We start from the raw sequence: 24,239 nt of genomic DNA, 5'->3' as shown, positions 1-24,239 counted from the left end.
GTAGTGCCGATTTACAATATATCAGTGACACTATGACGTGTGCCAGCGCACCCCGTTTTACAGCACGATTAGTGTTTTCGCGTGCTGTAGGGAAGCTCGCATGCGCATTCTTCATCAATGACCGCTTCGGGTACGTAGTCCTGGCCCTTGTTTCTTGCAACATTGTTATAGAAGAGATACTTTAAGACCAAACAAAACTACAAAATCAGAAACACGTGCGCTCGACCCCCGATCAGTACACACCTTTGAATACAGCAAAAGAAAAAAGAAATCAGCGAACGCCTTGTGCATATATAGACCGCCTGTTTCGTTCTCACACAAAACGACTACGAACGGTTGCGGAATAGGTTCTCTAGTTTGCAATGCTCGCGACGCAGCGTCAGGCACCGTCGCAGAGTATTTGCCGAAACAGCGCAGGCAGCGCAGTGCAAGCAGAAAACTTAATAAACGCTGACACTTGTGCACTTAAATTTACTTTGGGAATCTGTAGAGGGCCTTCTTCGGCCAACGCTAGGTCTCAGTTACACCATGGTCTCAGTCTTGCTTCGTGGGACCGCAGCGGGATCTTTTGCGAAGGCACAGCGTTTCTCTTCAGCCGCTTTCGTAAGAGCTCGCCACAAAAATGAAATGAAATCATTGAGCAACAGTCAAATACACTCACCAAGGTGGCCCCAAAAGAAGTTTTTGTTGAAATTCTCGCTACATATGACTATTTCTTCGCTCACTTGCTTCCCGATGCGAAGCTTGATCACCCACAACTTCCTGTCCTTTTTTTTTTCTTTTGGAAAGTGGTGCTTTTCCCAATACTTTTCCCAATATTGCTCGATTTGTGCATTGTGGCACACTGCACATGCGGTTGCTCTTCGCTCGTCGACTGTTTTTTTTTTTCCCCATATCAAAGAGTACCAAAACGCCAACACAGCTGCAGAAACCGCGTGGGCGGGAAATCCATCACCCCCTCCCGGGTTCCGAAAAAATCCGCGCGGCGGCGCTAGCGTATCTGGAAAGCGCGAATACGTGGGACGCGACGGACCTCCCTGCATTCGGTGCATGCGCATTCAGGTCCCCCAAGATCTTCACGCACGCAGTGCTTCTACGTACGTGAAACTAAAACTGTCTACTGTCACCAGGAAGTAGGGCTTGCTTGCTTGCCTTGCTTGCGCATTCTGCCGTAACGATTCAATTCCAATCCAATACCATTCCTTGTCGCGCTTCGTCAGTATCAGAACGGCGCTCAGGCCGCGCTATCAATGCGATCAGCAGGCCGTGATCGGTGGATGATAAGAGTGGCATAGAATCGAATCGAAGGAATTGCTACGCGATACCGGTTCAGGCTTATTTTTGTACTTATTTGGGTGTTCACACAGAGTTGTGCATATAACGAATTACGTGTAATAACTTGTAATCAATTACATTTTTGGAAGTTTTATAACTGATGAGTTACTTTTTTCAGAAACAAGTCATTTTATTGACGAGACAACAGGCGAGGCAGCTTTGAACATGAATTCGGCGGGAACTACAGTAAAACGCCCGCAGACGTGCCACGCAACAGCCTCGCGGTTGTGCATATTGAGAGAGGCAAATCCGGTGCTGAGTATTTGTTTCCCAACTCTTCACGAGCAGAAGTTGGCCGACGAATTGCACTGGCATTGCTATGGCTCGATGCGGATGGCCACTTTACACAAAAGTTGCAGGAAATCGCCTGCAATGTCCAGAATGGAGTGTGGAAGAATATTATTTTTTCAGCTTTTCATTGGCGCTACCGGGAGCGCCTTCTTTGAGCCCCCGGACAGGCCGCCATTGGAATATGAATCTGGCAACGTTTAACGCTCGAACGTTATCTAGTGAGGCGAGTCTAGCAGTGCTATTGGAGGAATTAGAGGGCAGTAAATGGGATATAATAGGGCTCAGTGAAGTTAGGAGGCCAAAAGAAGCATATACAGTGCTAAAAAGCGGGCACGTCCTGTGCTACCGGGGCTTAGCGGAGAGAAGGGAACTAGGCGTCGGATTCCTGATTAATAAGAATATAGCTGGTCACATACAGGAATTCTATAGCATTAACGAGAGGGTGGCAGGTCTTGTTGTGAAACTTAATAAGAGGTACAAAATGAAGATTGTACAGGTCTACGCCCCTACATCCAGTCATGATGACCAGGAAGTCGAAAGCTTCTATGAAGACGTGGAATCGGCGATGGGTAGAGTAAAAACTAAATACACTATACTAATGGGCGACTTTAATGCCAAGGTAGGCAAGAAGCAGGCTGGAGACAAGGCAGTGGGGGAATATGGCATAGGCACTAGGAATCTCAGGGGAGAGTTATTAGTAGAGTTTGCGGAACAGAATAATATGAGGATAATGAATACCTTCTTCTGCAAGCGGGATAGCTGAAAGTGGACGTGGAGGAGCCCGTACGGCGAGACTAGAAATGAAATAGACCTCATACTCTGCGCTAACCCTGGCATCATACAAGATGTGGACGTGCTCGGCGAGGTGCGCTGCAGTGACCACAGGATGGTAAGAACTCGAATTAGCCTAGACCTGAGGAAGGAACGGAAGGAACTGGTACATAAGAAGCCGATCAATGAGTTAGCAGTAAGAGGGAACATAGAGGAATTCCAGATCAAGCTACAGAACAGGTATTCGGCTTTAACTCAGGAAGAGGACCTTAGTGTTGAAGCAATGAACGACAATCTCATGGGCATCATTAAGGAGTGCGCAATAGAAGTCGGTGGTAACGCCGTTAGACAGGAAACCAGTAAGCTATCGCAGGAGACGAAAGATCTGATCAAGAAACGCCAATGTATGAAAGCCTCTAACCCTACAGCTAGAATAGAACTGGCAGAACTTTCGAAGTTAATCAACAAGAGTAAGACAGCTGACATAAGGAAGTATAATATGGATAGAATTGAACATGCTCTCAAGAACGGAGGAAGCCTAAAAACAGTGAAGAAGAAACTAGGAATTGGCAAGAATCAGATTGCATTAAGAGACAAAGCCGGCAATATCATTACTAATATGGATGAGATAGTTCAAGTGGCTGAGGAGTTCTATAGAGATTTATACAGTACCAGTGGCACCCACGACGATAATGGAAGAGAAAATAGTCTAGAGGAATTCGAAATCCCACAGGTAACGCCGGAAGAAGTAAAGAAAGCGTTGGGAGATATGCAAAGAGGGAAGGCAGTTGGGGAGGATCAGGTAACAGCAGATTTGTTGAAGGATGGTGGGCAGATTGTTCTAGAGGAACTGGCCACCCTGTATACGCAATGCCTCATAACGTCGAGCGTACCGGAATCTTGGAAAAACGCTAACATAATCCTAATCCATAAGAACGGGGACGCCAAAGATTTGAAAACTTATAGACCGATCAGCTTACTGTCCGTTGCCTACAAACTATTTACTATGGTAATCGTAAGTAGAATCAGGAACACCTTAGACTTCTGTCAAGCAAAGGACCAGGCAGGATTCCGTAAAGGCTACTCAACAATAGATCATATTCACACTATCAATCAGGTGATAGAGAAATGTGCGGAATATAACCAACCCTTATATATAGCTTTCATTGATTACGAGAAAGCATTTGATTCTGTCAAAACCTCAGCAGTCATGGAGGCATTACGGAATCAGGGTGTAGACGAGCCGTATGTAAAAATACTGAAAGATATCTATAGCGGCTCCACGGCCACCGTAGTCCTCCATAAAGAAAGCAACAAAATCCCAATAAAGAAAGGCGTCAGGCAGGGAGATACGATCTCTCCAATGCTATTCACAGCGTGTTTACAGGAGGTATTCAGAGACCTGGATTGGGAAGAAATGGGGATAAAAGTTAATGAAGAATACCTTAGTAACTTGCGATTTGTTGATGATATTTCCTTGCTTAGTAACTCGGGGGACCAACTGCAATGCATGCTCACTGATCTGGAGAGGCAAAGCAGAAGGGTGGGTCTAAAAATTAATCTGCAGAAAACTAAAGTAATATTTAGCAGTCTCGGAAGAGAACAGCAATTTACAATAGGTAGCCAGGCACTGGAAGTCGTAAGGGAATACATCTACTTAGGGCAGGTAGTGACTGCGGATCCGGATCATGAGACGGAAATAATCAGAAGAATAAGAATGGGTTGGGGTGCGTTTGGCAGGCATTCTCAGATCATGAACAGCAGGTTGCCATTATCCCTCAAGAGAAAAGTGTATAATAGCTGTGTCTTACCAGTACTCACCTACGGGGCAGAAACCTGGAGGCTTACGAAAAGGGTTCTACTCAAATTGAGGACGACACAACGAGCTATGGAAAGAAGAATGATAGGTGTAACGTTGAGGGATAAGAAAAGAGCAGATTGGGTGAGGGAACAAATGCGAGTTAATTACATCTTAGTTGAAATCAAGAAAAAGAAATGGACATGGGCAGGACATGTAATGAGGAGGGAAGATAACCGATGGTCATTAAGGGTTACGGACTGGATTCCAAGGGAAGGGAAGCGTAGCAGGGGGCGGCAGAAAGTTAGGTCGGCGGATGAGATTAAGAAGTTTGCAGGGATGGCATGGCCACAATTAGTACATGACCGGGGTTGTTGGAGAAAAATGGGAGAGGCTTTTGCCCTGCAGTGGGTGTAACCAGGCTGATGATGATGATGAACACTGTAGCACTGCGCTTCATAGAGGACACAGACGCGAGCATCGTGACACTGAGTAACCAAAATCTTGCGCGCAAGGCGTTCTTCCATTACATCACAATTCCTTCCAGCACGCACATTGAGCGAGTTTTCAATGTCGTAGCCCCTAATGTCTTCACAACAAGCGATAACAGGAAGAAAATTTTGAAAAGCAATTGTTAGCAAAGATTATTGTGTAAAGGGCTGCAAAGGATGCACTGAAAGAACCTGGCCAACTTGTTCTACTGTACTTGTTAAGTTGGGAGGAATGTAACAGAAGTAATTGATTGCTTTTTAGTAATTATTACTTTCGAGCTCCAGTAACTGGTCACTGTAATCCATTGCATTTTTTGAATGAAGTAATAAATTGTGATCGTTACTTTTTTTTTCTGTAACACGTACTAGTCTGGTGTTCAGAGACAGGAAGAACTATCTGCATTTGGTACAAAAGGCCCGAGTCACAGCTCATCAAAAGGGTGCTCCGCTCTTAACTTAGCAACTTCATATCAAAAGGGGGAGCGAACAGCGCTGTTGAGTCTGAAACACTTGTGAATACCCTTTAATCTAAAACTGCCACGCAAAAAACATTACAAAGGTCTTGAAGCCTGCTTCTGATGAGTGTTGAAACTGCATATTAAGCGAGAGCTCATTGAACGACAAGCGGGGACTGCAAAAATAGAGATGACAAAACAAAATTGGCTGACGTGGCACCAAGTCATTTTCAACATGCAGTGAGGGGAATGTTGATAAAAATTTTGCTTAGTGCCGTCACATAATTTGTTTTAACAACTGAATAGCAATGCAAAAAAATTAAACACAAAAAGAAAAACAATTGCACCTGCACTGTTTTCGCTCTCAGAAACACACAGAATGCAGAAACTTGATTGTGTGAATTAACGATGCTCAGTGTCATTCATTGGCCACAGAAGCATGTTTGTGACCAACCGTAGAACAGAAGCCACCATCAACACTTAACAGAGCCACTCAGACTGTCAGTCATGGTGAAAAAGCTAGCAGCGGTTTTATTCTGTTCATTAGCTTAATGAGTCAATTACATAATTATTCCGGAACCACGGATTTGAGTTGCTGCGCCTAAAGTTAATGGGCACAATCGTAAGTTCGGGACCCTTCATTCATAGCAGCTTGACTTCGTAAGACTTGAGTTGTGCTCCAAAGCAGCAGTACCGCCAAAATGCTTCAAAGACTTCTCATGTACACTCTGAAACAATGCTTACACCCTTTGGAATGTATCTTGTCCAACAACAATAATTGTCATCTGTCCCGTTTGCGTTTCCTTCCTTGAAAACTCTGCTCGCTGCTTTACTGTCAAGAATGCTACGTCACGCTGATAACGCACATGCTGTTCATAGCCTGAAAGTATGGGGTGAGCAGAGTCGAAGGAGCAAGATAGACAATTATCGTTTGGGGACAAGATAAGCCCAAAAAGATGCAAACTTTCTTTAGAGTGTAGCCTTGTACTTATCCAGCAGAGCATTTTCTCTTCTTCACTATGTACAGGGCATGCAATGTCTCCCATGCTTGGAATTATTAGAAATTTACACCGCAGCACAGCCCAGATGGACATATACTAGGAGGAAGGAAAAATATAGGAGGGAGCATCGCGTCATGTAGCCAGCCTTGGCAAGCGATTGCTCCGTGAAGCCACAGTGGTGGCTCCACACGTGACCTCTTACTTCGAGATCACGGAGCAAGAATCAAGATTTGCTGAGACGTTTGGTTCCCAGTGGCTATGCCAGTAGTTTTTATTCAGTGCGCACTTGTTCAGCTGCCCTGCCGTGACTCTGCCTGCAGAGCGGGAGCACTAAAACCAACCGTGCACTTTGACGTGCGATCACGTGTTGGGCCACCAGGTTTGGCTTCAATTGTGTTGCAGTATGTTCCCTCCAATCTTTTTCCTTCTTCCATGGACACATACTGCAGGCTAACACGATCGTAGCAGAGGCTCTGGGTTTTTAATACCCAAAACCGAGAGATGCGGCACTGAGGGTGCTGCTTACCGGCACATTTGCAGCCCTACCTGGGAAGCACAACAGGCAGCAAGACACTGGACATAGGTACAGCAATGTGAACGCCAACACATCGTAGGGGTAAGGAGAAAGAGAATTAAGATATGACAAGAACGAATGGCAACGACAGAAAAATTTGTACATGGCTAATAGACATTTTCGTTGGCCTTACATGAACGTGCTCCAGTGATCACGCAAGTTATGTTATCGGTTTTCATGAAAACATGGTGAAAACAATAGCTATGAGACTATTCTAGAAGCGCCAGAAAAAACTTGCATTATGGCCTGCATGCACAGGAAAGACTGCGTGATCAGGTTAGGAGAAAATTGACCTGTCTCGCACGTTTCAAATGAATCTTCCCAAAATCCAGAGTCCGCATGGGGTCTAACACTTCCGTTAGTATTCAATACGGTATTCGGCACTTGTTATACTTTGCAAGAAAAAAAAAAAGTGGCAGGTATAACTCCTTTTCATTGTGGCTATAAACAGGTGCAAGGTTCTACTTTCATTACTTCTAAACTCCTAACACAGATGTTTATTAGTGAAAGCTTACTATACATGCTTTCATTTCTAATTGAGACTCCTGTGAATGCTTGAATACTGCTGAGGTGTTCCCTCCACGAGCAGATCCTGGCACATAAGGAGACTAGGTTACACAGCCAGTTAAACAGGCTCTACAACACACAGCAGAGGAGCCAGAAAGACCCAATTAGTGGCTGGCAGGTTCCCAAATATGGCTAGATTCTGAAGTTTGTTGAACACAACAGTAACATTGTACATCAGGTCTGTAATGACTATAAATAACAGGTCCACCACAATTTTACAAGTTGTCTAAAGAGTATCTATGACTGAATTCTCACAGCGCAAATATGTGTACATGTGCAGTATTAACCAAAAACACAATTTTACATGTATAGTAGGACAATAGAGAGAAGTTGATTTTTCATGAAAAATTGTCTTTCCTTTCTTGACAGCTGTCAAGTTAACTTATCGTAGTCAACTTTTTCCAGTGATATGTACTGCATTTTAAGCTAGCTTGACGAACAACTGCCTTTGTGTTGCCTTATCACATGTAAATTGAGGCGATCATGAGCCGCATTTACATGAATGCGACAGTGTCGTATCGCATTTCTAGTGCATCGCATTCATGTAAACAGTGGTAATGCGCCAGGTGAGGGTAAATTTACGGGCGCGAGTCGACTCTCGTGGAGCATGTAAACGCAGGATTGTCGCATTAGGAATTATGGGAAGGAATTAGCTGCGGGACTGCCATGCTGTTGAAGCTGTGAGACAGCAACGCCCGAAGCAGAAGCGAAATGGGGTCACCCCCCAGCAACTTCGCTCGCTGCAGCGTGCTCCACGCGAAACTATTCCTCGGCACCAAGCCACCAACGTGCACTCGGCTGCACTTCCCTTATATGACACCAGAGTTACTGCGCTACATGTAAACGGCGTCGCATCACCTTTCCCAAATGCGCTTGGAAATGCGATGTGCCACATGTAAACTGGGCTAAGGTGAATTAACAGATAAGCCATGTATCTCTGTTAAATAACTTGGAAGCTAGAAAGAGCACACATGTCTAGTTGCTTGATGCTACACATTAGAAGATCACAAGAGGGCAGTTATTACTCATAGAGACACAGGAAGAAAGTCGACTTCAAATTCCACCTTAGTTGAATTGAAATGTCTCTGAAACTGAAATGACTGAAGGTAGAAGTGAAGGGATTACCGACACTAATCCCAGACTACTGTCAATAATCCAAGCAAAGAAACCTTGGATGTTGAAATTGATAAAACAAAAAGATGCGCATTTCAAACAATTGCTAGGCACAAGAGACAACAGATTTAGCAGAGTTTAAGAAATTCTGGAATAAAGTAGCAAAAGTGCAATATTCTGAGAAATTGTCTAATGTTGAAACGATAATGCGAACCGATATCACCTGGAAAACACTAAAGAGTTTAGTTCAAGTAAACAATCAGCCAGAGAATGTAGAAGGGTTAGAATAAATAATGAGTCGACATCAGGCACGGTATTGGCCGAGGCTTTTGACATTTATATTGTGTTGCTGGTGAATAATTCCTATGACCCTTGTTGCACAGAGTAAGTAAATGAAACTAAATGTCATCAGAGTGCATTCCTAAGCCCCACTAACACAATGAAATCTACAACACGTTTCTTAGCCTTCGAAATTGCAAAAGTTGCAATACTGGCGATTTGCAGATTCGCCCAGGAAAGCATGAGCTAGACCTAATCTGTCCTGTATTGGAGCATGTGTACAATATTTCGTTGGCGAGTGGTCCATTTCCTCGGCGCATGCAAATCGCGAAAGTAGGAGCTCTTTTAAAACCTGGCGACAGAAACGAGCTCTCAAATTATAGGCCAATATCAATCCTCCCTATTTTTTTAAATGTCTTGAGAAGTTAATACAAGAATAACCTTTTTTTGTAAAAAGCAAAATGTAATTACAGATTATCAGTTTCGGTTTAGAAAGGTTGCTCAGCAGAAATAGGTTTACTGATGCAAAAGTGAGAATTCTGCGAGGCTTTAAGGACAATTTAGTTACTCTTGCCATCTTTAATGATTTTTCAAAGGCTTTTGGTACTATTAATCACAATACCCTACTAACACAACTTGACATTTATGGCTTTAGGGGAACATTCCTGAATTAAAAGTTGTCTGCAGTATCAGACCGTTGTAGATAACCACTGTTCAATAAATGTGCCTATATTCACTGAGGCTCCTCAAGGAAACATACTAGGACCACTATTGTTAAACCTGTATATAAATTATATAACTACTCTCAATATCATGGCACAATTTGTTATCTAGGCCGATGACACTACTTTATAACTTCTAAAAACATGTAAGAATTGCAAAGTGTTGCCAATGATACACTAGAACAAGTGGAGCTCATTACATTTATTAACTATTAATACTACTAAAACAAAAGGCATGCTTTTTCAATCAGAGAACAAAAAGCAGATCATCAATGGACATCTCAAAATAGGCACTTCTTTGGTAGACATAGCACCAACAGTCAAAAGTTTACGTGTAATTTTCCAAGAGGTTATTTTGTGGAATGACCATGTTAACTTTATTGATAACTTGCACAAGTTGTTAGAATACTAATAAGATTACGCTTCCTTTGCCCATTAAGAGTGAAGCTCATACTTTATAATTTTTTTATTATCTTGTGTTAACTACTGTCATCTCGTATGGGTTTAACAACCAGCTATAACATCAACATACCATTTTTATTGCAGAACAAAACCATCTGTGTAATTTCAAGGTCTTCATTCGACATGCATACTGACTTTTTTTTTTGTTCATTAGATATAATGCCAATAAAATCATTCTGCAATATACTTTTACTAAAACACTTAACAAAAAAAAGCAATACCAATTTTTCTTGAGTACTTGTCAAGGCTAACATTAAATACAAGCAGATGCAGCACATGTTACAGAGAAAGTTGGCATATTCTGCCTTCAAGAACAAACTATGGGAACCAAATGCTGTGCCATGCACTTGCCACCTTAACTCTCTTCATTAATCAGCATATTTATCACTTCAATTAAGTGCTGAAACTTGTTGTTCATACTTTTATTTGCATGTACGCTTTAGTGCTTTTGGTTGCGCTTTAACTGATAAACATGCATGTTAAGCCACAATGGCATAGTGACTCATGTAATTTTGTATTTCTGTGAATGTTCCCCTTGTGAAAAGTGATTTATGTTGTCTGCATTTTCATTGTTTTTCTGTGACATGTATGATACGCATATTCCTGCATTTATGTCGGTGTTCTTGCTGGTGTGCAAAGGTATCTTTGTATAAGTTGTCCCATTTTATCCACACAATGTTTATTGCTATACTGTTTTACACGTACATGTGCTCATGTGTTATATTTATGCACATATTGTTGCATGTTGCCAAAAACCAATAAGGACACAGACCTAGACAAGCTGAATTTGTGGGTTTTTTTCTCTGTCCCTCTCATCTGTACGTTTTACAGACATGAAAATAAAGTTCTAAGTTCAAGTCCAAGGGCACCTTTTAAAGGTCCATCGGACTTAACCCTTGTTTCTTTCAGGAAGCTCCTGGTTGGTCGTCTGCCCTAATGCTAAGAAATGAGCACTGTACAACCTTTCAAAATTGATAAACTGCCATGCACCTTTAACATTTTCTCCACTGGTGAAGAAATGTACCACAGTGTGACATGTTTTCAGTTCTTGGCGTTAAGACAACCAAGAGTGTGAACAGAAGCTTGATGACAAGGCGAGAGGCCACTCGTACCCTTTAATGTGCGAATATCAATTGTTGGGTTCTTAATTAAACTGTCCTGCTCATATGGCCAGCAGACCGCATGTCAGTAGTGAACTTTGACATTATGGAGCTTTAGGGTTTTATGCACCCAAAGTTATGGGACCAAACTGCTGGGTCTACAAAAGTGTGCAAAAAGAGCACAAAAGAATGCAAGCAGGACGTGTACTTTGGGTATGCAAACCAAATTGGGTGCAGTATTTCTAAAGCTCCCTATTGTAGATCACAGAACCTTGGCTTGCTGGTGTGTAGGGAATGGATGATGCACTTGTATGCCTGCCACAATTTGCTTATTCGAGCCAAGTGACATTTGCAATGTCAAAGATGAACATTGCAATTTGTTGTGTTTATAAATGCAGGCACGATCACTGGGGTTGCTGATTAAAATGAAAAGCCATATTAAGGAATGAAACACTAGTGCAAGTGAATGACCTTAATTATGAAGAGGCTGAAATCATGAAGACAAAATGAAGCTTGGGATACACAGGGGAACTAGATGGCTCAATGCATGCCGAGGAGCAGATAGAATATCTTTCTACTGAAACTGCTACGAGGTGATTAACTCCATTGATAACAGAATAACTTCAGCCGTCAAATGTCAGTCTATGAAGCTGTTTCACATAATACGATTTCTATCGCACCAAAAAGTGCGATTTCGGTTGCATGCTATGAAAATCGCAGTCGCAGGTGTCGACGCCCCCTCTCCCCCCTTCCGCGGCTGCGACCAACTCGTTGGCTGCATGCCGCACAGATCACAGCGATTTTTCGTCAAAATTGCGCCGAGACCCGTGAAAACAATTTCTCAGCTTGTTTCGGGAAATGACGTAGGTCACTCAAAACAACGTTTAAGAATCTTTATCTATATACATTGACTCAACGAGCCTTGAACAGTGCAACTAATGGAGTGGAGCTGTGGACTGTGTGAGCAGTACGTACCACCAGCAGACGAGTGAACAAGGGATATAAAAAGTCAGTCAGGTTCAGTTCAGTGATTTCTATGCATTTGAGGACATGCTACGTTGCTAATCATGGGACGCTTATTTTTTCACGTTGGCTTCCGGTACTGATAGCACATGCTTTTCCGTGCCATTCCGTTATTACCATGCGCTGCAAGTTGTCAAATGCTGTTTAGAGGGGATATGACATGAAAGCATAGTATCCGACATTTCAACGTCGTGCGACCATTTAGTTGCAGTCCGTTGGTTTTGGCTTTCATGCATATTTCTCCCAGGGAATTCTCGTTTCAAGGCTCTGTTATTCCCGCTTTGAGATGCGACTGTTTATCAAGCTTGCAATGCGAACGTGCTAAGTGTATATCGTAATGAATTTTTTCCAATAGCTTATTTAATGCTTTGACTAGGAGTAAACAGCATTGACAATTTGTTTTTGAAGCGTTAACACATGATAAGCACAATTTTAACAGTTTTATCTCTTTTTTCTGATCTATCATTTCTTTCCAGCACAGAAACTAATAAACCTTCAATGTGCTGCAGACTATCCTTACTACAACTCATGAACCCTCTCTTTAACAAGTAATTGCATATTGCACTTCCGTGCACTGAACTACTTCTGTATATGCTGGTCCTAACATACTGCAGTATTCTAAGAAACTACTTCGCAGTAAACATCCCTGCCTTTTCTTGCTTCTCTCTCTCTACCTTCTGTAAAACACATGCAACAATGTGAAAAGCAGACAAACATTTTTATAAACAGTGGATAACACATTAAACAAAAGTAAATCAAAACTGAGCAGTGAAGTCAGCTGGTTGCATCCCTTCTGGCAAATGATAGCATCTTTTCAAGTGTAGCTGGATCTTGCACGTCCACAGTTAATAAAGTATAAACCCCACGCAAGCAATCTTACACGTGACAGCGACAAGCGACGCGATGGAGATGGCTGTCGCGTTCGCTCGTCGCCTACAAGACGTACCCCATGCGAGCGACGACTTCGAGCGACGTCTCCCCCGTGTTGCCGGTATGAGGGCAGCAATTTAGGCGCCGAAACTAGCGTGACACATGCCATATTAACTTAAGTTGATGTGTTTTTATAAAAGCAGCATAAAATATTTCTGAAAGTCTGGCAGTAGGTTCTTATCCTTGCACGTATAAAAATTCAATCGTTTGCTCGTTCCCTGCGACAATCGGAAGTACTTGAGTTATGTACATCCAGTTCTGGCTTTGCGCTATTGGCTAGTTGCTAATAGCACTTCCGGGCGACAAATTCTAGATTTGCAGAACTGAGCGATTGCGCGACAAGACCGAGTGATCTGTTCATGCGACGGTCCGATCCGTCGCTCGTCGCTGTCACGCACAAAATCGCGCTCATGGGGTTTAGCCTTAAAGTACACAGATGTAGCGCAAGTCATAGGCCATGCCCAACAAGATGTAGGCAACAGTTCTTACTGAGTTTGCAATTACATGTACTACTGCATAAATTCGTAACCATATCTCGTCAGTACTACCTCTATAAAATTAGTATTGTGCAACTTGCAAGATATACAAAAGAGAGCATGACACTTGTGTATCCGAATCTTGTTTTTCTCAGATTGTGAGATGCAGCTGCTTTCCGTTTTATTCCATGGTATGATCTGGCATGTGTGTAGACTCCCCAAAATTCTAACCAGCTTAGCTCATGCAGACTCAGACCGAGTCAAAACTCTACTTAGCCAGGCTCACCTAACTCAGCCTCATAGGTCGGTCCAAGTCTTAATAAGCTGACGTTTCAGTGAGTTCACCAAACTATGTATAGATTACACGAGATTAAAGTTGCCACATGTATGATGCATAAGCAAACATTGCATCGGAAAAATATAGACAACTGTACATATTGCAGTTAGCTTTATAGAATTTAATTGACCGTTGCATGAAAGCTTTGCCTCATGTCGATTACAACAAGTCCATTGGATCTGCATCATATTTTTTGACGATGCTGCTGGCTATCTTGGCCATTTCTGGGTGGCCACAATTTGTACATTTCAACATGAAGTTGAATAAATTACTGTGATGCAATATATAAAAAAGCATGCTTACATCACTGCAAGTACAACAATCAGAACATGATACAAACACATGCGCATAATAAGATGCACATGAATGCTAAATACATGTACAGATTGAATCACACTTTGGCCAAGTTGGTCGCCATCTATTGCCAAAGGAAAAGCACAGGTCAACACAGCAACGAGACCCCCCATAATCATGCCGCTTGCCAGGTACCATGGGCTATAGGAGAAACATACATGGAACCTCAAGGTAGCAGCTATGGCCGCTGCTGCATTCCACAGCCGGCCACTCAACCACTCAAGTGTGTTCAGTCTGTACTTGTAGTTAGGCACACTTTTCAATGTCTATATCTTAAAATTTTGATGTGGTCTCCTCAAAAATTTCACCTTGTTTGGATTCTGAAACTTGCGAAGGTGAACAGTTTTATTCCATTGTTGCTCATGAAGAAAGCTCACATAAAAGCTTAGAGATATTGTCAATGCTTCACACTTTCCCTCAGAACAATATGTAGTATGCTATTGGCATTAAAGCAGCTTTTCAACAGCAAGAAAAGGAATCAATTTTCCCTATCCTGAGCATTGGGTTAAAGCAGGCACTTCATGCACGCATAAAATTTTGCTAATAGTACAATCCGTTTGGGAACACCAGAGTAGATTGTACCACGACGTATTCCTTGCACTTTCTTATTTTGGTGGAATAATCTAGTTTGAAATGGCTCCTGCTAACATGCTCTAACATTGGTCTAATACAGGTTAAGTATATGACTAGCCTAACAGATTGAGACACTTGCATTAATTTTCAATAAAGGAACCATAACATCTGCTTTAGTTCCATAGGTTTCTGGTAACCTGGCGTTTTCAGCCCCTCAAAAATATGCACCTATGCACCTGCTGAAGCAGGTGCATAGAGGTGCACAGATGCATGTGCATAGAGGCGCATGCATCCAAACGAGATTGGCCGATAGTTACGATGGCTTCTACTTTTCACTTGCCACTACAAATACAAAATTTTAGCCCTCTATTTTGCTATTAAAAAAACGGATGTACTCCTAACAGCAATTTTAATGTTTGCTGTGGAGCTGCGCAGCCACGCTACGTACTGCAGCATATTGATTTAAGCTTCTTGATACAGATTAACACTAAACTAACATTGCGCTCAAGTGCAATCTACAGCAGTGCCATGCCACACTTGCCTCAGCAACAGGTGAGGTCAAACCCTCGGCTTCAGCAGATGCACTTGCATTCATATGCCACTTTCTAATTCCACACAAATTCCTGCACATGATCATTCTGACGGAGTACATTCAGAACATTTACTTGGTATAGTTCGCGTGAATAGGTAATCAACCTAATTGAAGTACTGTCTTCTAAAGCTAAATGTCACAGACGCCAACACGGCCGACATATTAGCTCGCACACCTTCGAAGGGCATAAACGCAAGACATGGCTAAGAGCAACAATTAACTAATTAATAACTATAGGCCAAACTCGCGGCATATCACATGGTCCTACTGAAGCTGATGAAATTCTTGCGCAAGTTACGATACTACCGTATCCCTATTCTATTAGTTCGGTTGTTCAATCAGGTAAAGCTCACCTGAAAAGAAAATTTTTCGCTTCGCTCTCACACACGAAAGAATAAAAAAGCAAAGAAACGCGCGCGAATTACATAATTTGCATGCAACCGCCGAAACAGATCTATAGGATTATAAACTTTGATTCCTTATAGAATAATAAAACCAGTGGCACATCAATAGATAAAGCTTAGTAGTCTGCTGGCACATAATGGCGCTTTCGAACGCGGAACGATGGCAGAGAGGTCGGTCCATATTCGCAGTCATATACGTATACAGAGGGTATAAGCTATTTATAATTGCCTTCATCTAATGCACAATGAAGTAACGAGAACAAAGTGGGCATAACTGACATTTCAGAGCGAACGACACGTATGAACAAACGGTACAAATGACGCACAACAAACCTTGATGAAGGATGGCTTGTCGGACAGCAGCCGTCATAAGAGCACGTGCATGCCTTGCAGCGAAGTGACTCGGCAGGGGATGTTCGGAAATGGTGGCAACCTAGCCAGATGACCGCGAACAGATTCCTCGCCTCCAAGCTGACAGAGATCAGAAGAAACGCCATTGTACCACAGTTTACAGCGACGCAATGTCAAAGAGTAAACGGCCTGCTCATTCTTTACGTAAAAACGCCGAACGGACTACTAAACCTAACACGGGCGCGAGCTCCAGGCCGCATTTAACTCAAGCCTTACAAGCGGGAACATTGCGTGCAGGCGCGCGGAGCAGAACACGCTACTAGCTCGATGTTGCCATTCATCCTATGCCCGAAACTACAAAGAAATTACCACTACCTAGTAAAAACCATCCAAGATGGTACCAGCTAGTTGAGTACATGAACGTGGACATGTGAGAAGGGTATGAGACGCACCCAGCGCTCCGATGCAGAACTCGCAGAACATGCCGGTAACCTACCTGCGCAGATGACTTCAGAGGCTCCACCAAAGGCTGACACAGGCTCAAGGTAATTAGTGTTCAGAAAACAGACGTTGTTATCTTTGCTCTCAGCTTCAGCCCTGACAGAACCTAACGGAGCTATTCCGCGAGCACCACCAGCTGCAGAGAGATGTCGCGAAGCGCGTAGAGACCATAGAATAAAGAACAACTTTAGAGAAGGGAAACTGTACCTTTGGCAGTGGTTCGAAAATAAGCAGCGGCAGCGCATGGAACTAACTTTCGGGGACGCCAGATGACGTTGCTCAATCCGGAAGCGGAAGTGCAAACTTTTTTTTTTAGCGCAAAATTCAATATGGCCGTTTTTTGCCGGTCGCGTACGCTGGTACGTGCCGTGCTTGCCCTGCAGGCTATGCGGCATGCCTCAATGCCTTCGCTGCCGCTTAGCTGGTGCGTTCTAATTGCCAAGAGCCTCTACTGACGCCCATACAAACAAGCCACAAGTGAGTGAACAGAACGCGCGACTTTATTGGCAGAAGACAAGCAGTGTACATCCTCGTGCAATAGCAGAAATAAAACTTGCATGTCGAGATACGCTGGAATCATTGACGCGAGCTCGTAAACGGCTCACCGTCGTCGTCGCACGTGGTGGTCAGGTTAACGAGCAAGAACCAGCAGCGGAAACATATTGGACAGAGTGTGCCACTTATTTGCAGCGACAGTCGCCGTTAAAAATGCCCAAATTGCATTGCGAAGCAATCGGGAGACGCAGGCATCTGCTGCCGCAGCCTACACAGCGACATGGGCTACCCCAGATTTTAGCCGTTCACTCCTTTCCAACCTGCACGTTTCTTTTCTTTCGGGGGCCGCTAATGTGTGGCTCACACTTGGTGTCTCACATTGTCTCGCTATGGACAAGTCGCTTTCGTGGGCATCGCCTCCATCAGCTACTTTTGCGGGCCTTTCCACCCATGTAGCTATCAACTTCATACGCATCGGACTATGTAAGCACGTATGCTGGTCTCCGTTCATGCCTAATCGCGGCCTAGAAAGGCCAGAGGCACAATATGCCCATTGCTGCAGCAGGAAAGCGCGAACGGGGAGCACGAATCACGGTGCATGAAAATTGGGAGTCTATGTCGCTGTGCAGGCTGCAGGAGCGAATGCTTACTTCGAGAGACTGCTTCCCAGTGCAACCGACCAGGCCGCAATATTCTAAAAACATAACACTGCGACCATAACCAAGTGACATAACAGCAAAATTAAACAGCAATCAGTCACCGCATGAGGTTCAGACAATACGTTATACATTGGCGACGAACTATATGGCAACAGTGAGCATTCACATACACGGGTCTCTTAGGGTACATTGAGCTGCCTACCTACAGGCGTAGTGCCCGACTTCGTCGCACGTGGTGGTCTACTAACGAGCAACAACCAGCAGCAGAAACAGATTGGACAGAGTGTCCCACCTGTTTGCGGCGACAGTCGCTGTTAAAGATGAGCAACTTGCAGTGCAAAGCAGTCGGGTGACGCAGGCATCTGCTGCCGCAGCCTACACAGCGACATGGACTACCCATCATTTTAGCATTGACTCCTTTCCAGCCTGCATGTTTCTTTTCTTTTGGAGGCCGCTAATGTGTGGCTCACACTTGGTGTCCCACATTGTCTCAATATGGACAAGTCGCTTTCGTGGGCATCACCTTCATCGGCCACTTTTGCGGGCCTTTCCACCCAACTTCATACACGTCCGACCATGTAAGCACTTATGCTGGTCTCCGTTCATGCCTAATCGCGGCCGAGAAAGGCCAGAGGCACAATTTGCCCATGGCTGCAGCAGGAAAGGGTGAACGGGGAGCACGAATCACGGTGTGCGTAAATTGGGAGTCTATGTCGCTGTGCAGACTGCAGGACCAAATTCTTACTTCGAGAGGCTGCTTCCCAGTGCAACCGACCAGGCAGCAATATTCGAAAAACATAAAACTGCGACCGTAACCAAGTGACATAACAGCAAAATTAAACGGCAATCAGTCACCGCTTGAGGTTGACAATACATTATACATTGGCTACGAACCATCTTACAGGCATAATGCTTGCCTTTGTCACATGTGGTGGTCTGGTAACGAGCGACAACCTGCGGTACAAACAGATTGGACAGAGCCTTGCACCTGTTTGAACCAACAGTTGCCGTTGAAGATGAGCAACTTCCATTGCGAAGCAATCAGGTGACGCAGGCATCTGCTGCCGCAACCAACACAGCGACATGGACTACCCGGCATTTTAGCGTTAACTCCTTTCCAACCTGCACATTTATTTTCTTTCGGGGGCCGCTATGTGTGGCTCACACTTTGTGTCCCACTTTGTCGCAATGTGGACAAGTCGCTTTTGTGGGCATCACCTTCGGCAGCCATTCTTGCGGGCCTTTCCACCCATACGGCTATCAACTTCATACACTTCGAACCATGTAAGCACATATGCTGGTCTCCGTTTTGAGCAAATCATGGCCGAGGTAGGCCACAAGCACAATTTGCCCATGGCTGCAGCAGGCCAGAACGAACGGGGCGCACCAGTTACGGTGTGTGTATACTGGGAGTCTATGTCGCTTTGCGGACTGCAGGAGCAAATGCTTACCTCGAGGGACTGCTTACCAATGCAACTGACCAGGCCCCCACATCTGTAACACAGTTACCACAACCAAGTGTGGCAGCAAAACCAGATTCTGCAATCAATCACTTCACTGTAGCTTGCACAAAGACCCAGGCTATCAAGGAAGAGGAGCAATCATCAACGAGACTAGGAATATGGAAAATGAGAAAGCTTGCATTCAAGAGAGAAGCCACTCTGCTCTGCAAGCATTGAAGGCTAAAAACACCAAGAAAAGTAAAATGGTGCATAGCACATGTGCATAGGTTAATGCAAGACGCATGCCGATGCTGCATCAGCTATTTCAGGAGAGTAATTGCGCATGACAACATACACTAGAAGATACTGCTACAGATATGTTAGGCTGCTAGACAGTGACTGGTATTAAGTATCAGCGAAATATCCAAATATAAAGGTTGACCTTTATATTTGGATGAGGATGAATAACCTCTAACAAAAATGGGCAATGAGAAAGCTTGCATTTATAGAAGAAAAATTACACTTCGCACAAACGGAATTAACATGGCTTGGAAGCTGATTAAGGACGAACTGATGAAACTCAATCTTTTGGCCAGCGTCGTCCGTGCTTGGTCAGATGTTGCAGGTGCATCTGAAGACGAAGAATTTCTAGAAAGTCCTTTTTGAGTTACTTGGATGACTCAGCCAAATGTCCGTGCTGGTGGAATGGTGGCTGAAGCTCTTTGCAGTCTTAACACAGTCCTTTGCAGACTTGATATCTCATCCATATTCTTGTGCATGTTCTTCTTTGTTCTTGGTGTAAAAGCCTTGCAAATTCGGCTCCAGCCCCTTCCTGTTGGTGCAGATAGGAGCTCCTGTGATGACCAAGATGTGCTTGGCATAGACTCTGTTGGGGCAAAACGGTGACACGTGAGATATAGCACAGATTAGCCAAATTTATGTGGGTTTTATATGTTCGAACCAATTATACTGAACCATATATATGAACAAACATTCATATCTGCTGCAAACGGCAAGCCAATACAGCATAGATCAAACATATTTATTTCTGAACCATATGTTGTTTACCTTGTAGTAGTAGCCAATGTCCACACAATGACCTTGTCGTAGCAGGCAGCAGCTTCTGTTTAGTGCGTGGAGTGTGTTGCTTTATACTGGTGCCGTCGTCATTACTGCATGTCTGGAACAGAAATTTTGACTGAATCAGAAATTGAAAAAGCAAAGTTTTGCAATATGAAATGAAAAAAGGTGTGACATATATGTTGTAATGATTTGCGACTACAGAACACATGCAAATGTACACTGTCTATTCTAGGGTGCTTAAGCAGCATGTTAAATAAATATTGCTATTGCCCATAAAATTGATGTCTGCCTAACTACAATGCATGTCAACAGCGCAAGTACTATTAAGATCACAAATGAGAACATTTGTGGGTTCATTTATGCTCTAGAAGTGATCACACTGCTAGTTACTCAAGCAAATGCATGAAAGTCATGAAGCTATTAGAACTGATGCATTATTTTTCTCCACGAACGTGATGCACCGCTTCACTACTGCAAAAATAAATGCCCTACGGTAAACCAATCTGAACAGCAAGAACATTTGGAACCAACAAGTACGAAATATGGGTATCATGCTTGCAACTGCTTAATACATTAAATTCTGTACTTTCACTTCATTTTACCAAAGGATTATTCGGTTTTGTGGACGAAAGACGTTGCCGGCCGACTCGAAAAAAAGTTTAATCTGTATATTGATAAGGCTACTCAGTCACCTACAACCACGGCTACAATAACATGAAAAATGAGACGCGCGTTCCGATATCGCTCTTTCTTTCCTGGTTGTGTGTGTAAACCAAACGACAGCCTCGCAAGTAAAGGTTTATTTAGGAAACAGCAACTGAGATCCTCACTGCCCATATGTAATGCAGGATCTAGTTCGTTAACTTGTGCCCGCCTGGAAGGTAATGAGACAGATATTATATAACGATTGAAGCAGCGGTGTTAAACGACTCACCGTTATTGCCGTTGTCAGCCGCAGCAAAATCCAGCTCCCGTTTCGATGCAGACCTGTTCCGAATGGCTCACGACCGAAAACCAACTGCCGGGCTTACATGTCCGCTTGCAAACACGTAACTTCACCCCAAGTTACATAGAAGCGCAAGAAACTAGTTTTAGAAACAAAGAAGCAACCAGTCTTGAGTGTACGAACGAATGAATCCGTGCCGCCGTGCACTCGGAAATACCGGTAAAAATTTTAAATCCAGGCCAGAGGTCACGTGAAAGATCGATGATGCTGAACGCTATTTGCGTTCATAATGGCGAAGAAACAATAAACTTACTAACAAAGAGTACAATATCTAATTAGCAATGATAATTTTGCCCTGTTTTTATGTAAAAGAAAATGCTTCGGTAATTGTAAGAGAAAGTTTGTAAGATAAAATTGCGCTTATTACGACGCCTCTACCGGGAAATGTTGGAACTAACGAACGAATCCCGAGGTGATGCTACTAGGTCGGCTTTGTTAGCAGCGACGCGCGGTCGATTTTTTCGCCCTCTGTGGCCATTAGTTGAACTTGAGAGTGTACGGGGCCTGGTAGAGACGAAGGGACACCGCGCGCACACAGGAGCCTCGCTTATCCTAACAACACTGTGACGTCATATAGCAACCAATCGGAGAGCTTCGTAGGTGTACTCACATCCGCACTCTCGATATCGCCGACAGATGGCCTAAATGCGTTAGCCAATTCAAAGCCAATTTACCCAGAATATAGTATGCATGCTCTTTTGGCGCTGGCTGAGCATTTTTAGAAATGTATGGTTTTATATATTCGGCTAAATTCATTACTTAGGACCAAATTTTTGTGGAATTCGTGGCGACATATTTCGTAGCCGTACCGATATCACACGAAACTTACACAGCCTTAGGGTTAATTCTATGCCCGCATCACTGCTTTGATAATTGAATTGTGGTTTTCCAGACGGAATATATTCCATAACAAAACAACCCTTTAAACAACCATCTAAAGTCCCCCACAATGGCGTTATAAATCCCTGATCGCAGAGCCTTCTAACGCTGGGATGTGCTGCCATCCAGAATCGGCAAAGGGATACGCTTGCTAGTTCGCCCGCACATTAGTTGGTAGATGGCAGCACCGACACAGACGCAAACCTTTCTCTATGCGCAAACTACGAACCTTCACCTTCTCCCCCCCGTTTTTATAACTGCTCAGCAGATAAGTGCAAAGCATGTTTAACGAGTTAACGCCTTTGCTGAAATAAAGCACCTCTTTCCGATGCCAAAATAAGTGACGAGGCACAGTACTCACTTTCACTGCGGGTAGCACCCAATAGATTGACTCAACGGCGAGAGCTTCGTAGTTTCTTGAGGCAAGAAAAACATCGCACGATACTGAATTTCAAACTCTTTAATTAATTTCACAATTTTGAACACCAATGAAAAACATGCATGTCGACTGACCATGGCTTACGTAACTTTTCACTTTAACAGCTTGTAATAAGAGAAGTAAAAAAAAAAATCACTTGTGTTCAAACACGACAGCAGAAAAATCACAGGACACTGCTCATAAAGTCGCAGTAGTTACACAGGCACACCAAGGCAGGTTCATATGCCTCGATCAGTGAAAAGGTTAGAGATGACGGGCAACGTGTCGAGTGAGACTCAATAACACGCTCGACACACAATCGGAATTCTGTCAGCGACAGTGCAGTGGGAATTATCAGTCCACAAACGCAGACAATGCGCCCTTCTTTCTTGTTCAAATCATTCCTGAGGCAGACAGGGCACACCACGATTTCGCTGCTCCACGTGTCCACAGCAGCGTCAATTTCCTGATTTTGCAAAGCAAGCATGCTTTCATACTGTTTCCAAACGTTCAATTCCTCCTCCAGCAACGCAGCAAGAGTTTCTTCCATTAATTGTTCGTTCAATTGAGCGTCATCCCACGGTACTCCAACAGCAGAATTTTCTTCACTCCTTGGTAAGAAGGCTGTAGACGAAGCTGCAGACGCAGAATGGAATTTGTCCAACTCCTCCCTAACAACCTCTGTAACTGAGTAACGGAGCTGTTGCTCGCTGTGACATGCTTCTCCAGTACTTCTAAAAGAGTCGAACAAGGCTTGCCTTCCTTTTCGAAGCCTCTCCCTGCATTGGTTGCGGTACGTTTCTTTCCAGGGCGGCGTTTTCGACTTGTAAAGCATCTGGTGCCGCGAAAGTACATGCGTGCAAGGCGACGCCATCTTGCTCAATTGATTTGTATGAGCAGCGACTTCGCTTGGCTCGACTGCGTACGCAAAAACTCGTAAACTGATACGCAATATTTAAAAATATGACGTGTTTAATAGTACGACCTACTGAACTCCAGACCTGCACAGATCTCCCTCCTCCAGCACGCCTGGTCTAGTTCGCCCCTTTTGCCGCTAGGAAAAGAACGTACGAGCAGAGTGGCGCTAGTTACAATCTGTTCGCTGTCGTCTGCTTCTGCGATCTGTTCAGCGCTTGTCTTGCCATTTCGGCAGGCACAAAGCGCTTGTATTGGTGGTAAATGAATAAATTCACAAATATACAAAAGAAGACATATTTGTGAATGCTTTGCGTTTGAATAGTGAAACTAGAAGAGGATGAGTGGTGCAAGAAATGTAAATAACGAGCATAGGTGGCCGCTGCAATGCTAGATAGACGGCATAAATTTCCCTTTCCTAGCCTCCTTAAGAGACTGGAAAAATTGTTTAAAAAGATTCATAGGATAATCTAGCTTTTTTTATTTGATTACAGACAGCCTAATGTCGTAGATGACATTAGGATTCACTGCTGTGTGCCGTAGTGAAAGGAAGATGATCTGGTAAAAGTATAGTAAAAGTATTCACTAGTAAGTCCTCCGCCCGATATGTGCAATAGGCTGATCGATTCTGTTTCAAGGGAAGGTGAGCATATCTTGTTTTTAATATCGTTGGATGTCTAGCTCAGTAGAAAGCTTGCAAAAAATTAAGCGATCCCAGTGCTTTAAAACGTGCTGCAGTGCAGGCCTTAAAAATCGTGTCACAGAACTCTTTTCATAACTGTAAAGCTAGCTTTTCCGTGTGGTACGGCGGCAGCATATAATGGTGGTGCTGAAGATACGTA

General features: G+C 43.7%; 2 protein-coding genes and 1 long non-coding RNA gene across 4 annotated transcripts in view; all 3 read right to left on the bottom strand.

Moving 5' to 3' along the window:
- The window catches only part of LOC135906166 (influenza virus NS1A-binding protein homolog B-like), a 92,597-nt gene extending 75,909 nt beyond the window's left edge, over window positions 1–16,688 (bottom strand). The window contains exons 1-2 of one of the 2 annotated variants that reach the window (XM_065437414.2): window positions 16,496–16,688; window positions 15,982–16,119 (exon numbers count right to left, since the gene is read on the bottom strand). The gene's annotated coding sequence lies outside the window, so the exon portion shown is untranslated. Of the gene's footprint in view, window positions 1–15,981; window positions 16,120–16,451; window positions 16,473–16,495 lie in introns of those variants that run through there. The other variant, XM_065437415.2, reaches the window with a different exon arrangement.
- A 2,829-nt stretch (window positions 16,689–19,517) lies between these two features.
- On the bottom strand, window positions 19,518–21,326 carry LOC135906198 (uncharacterized). Its single transcript, XR_010565669.2, has 3 exons — window positions 21,114–21,326; window positions 20,165–20,276; window positions 19,518–19,982 (listed from the first exon to the last, which is right to left on the bottom strand). It is a non-coding gene; the product is annotated as an uncharacterized lncRNA (long non-coding RNA).
- A 1,183-nt stretch (window positions 21,327–22,509) lies between these two features.
- Window positions 22,510–23,423, bottom strand: LOC135906199 (RPA-interacting protein A-like). The gene has a single exon (XM_065437460.2). The coding sequence runs from the start codon at window positions 23,354–23,356 to the stop codon at window positions 22,667–22,669; it is 690 nt and encodes a 229-aa protein (XP_065293532.1). The 5' UTR covers window positions 23,357–23,423; the 3' UTR covers window positions 22,510–22,666.
- Between the last annotated feature and the right edge of the window lie 816 nt (window positions 23,424–24,239).

The sequence above is a fragment of the Dermacentor albipictus genome, chromosome 1 (assembly GCF_038994185.2).
Source record: "Dermacentor albipictus isolate Rhodes 1998 colony chromosome 1, USDA_Dalb.pri_finalv2, whole genome shotgun sequence".
Classification (NCBI taxonomy): Eukaryota; Metazoa; Arthropoda; class Arachnida; order Ixodida; family Ixodidae; genus Dermacentor; species Dermacentor albipictus.
The sequence above is the reverse complement of the archived record's forward strand: the minus strand, read 5'-3'. Positions and strand labels throughout refer to the sequence as shown.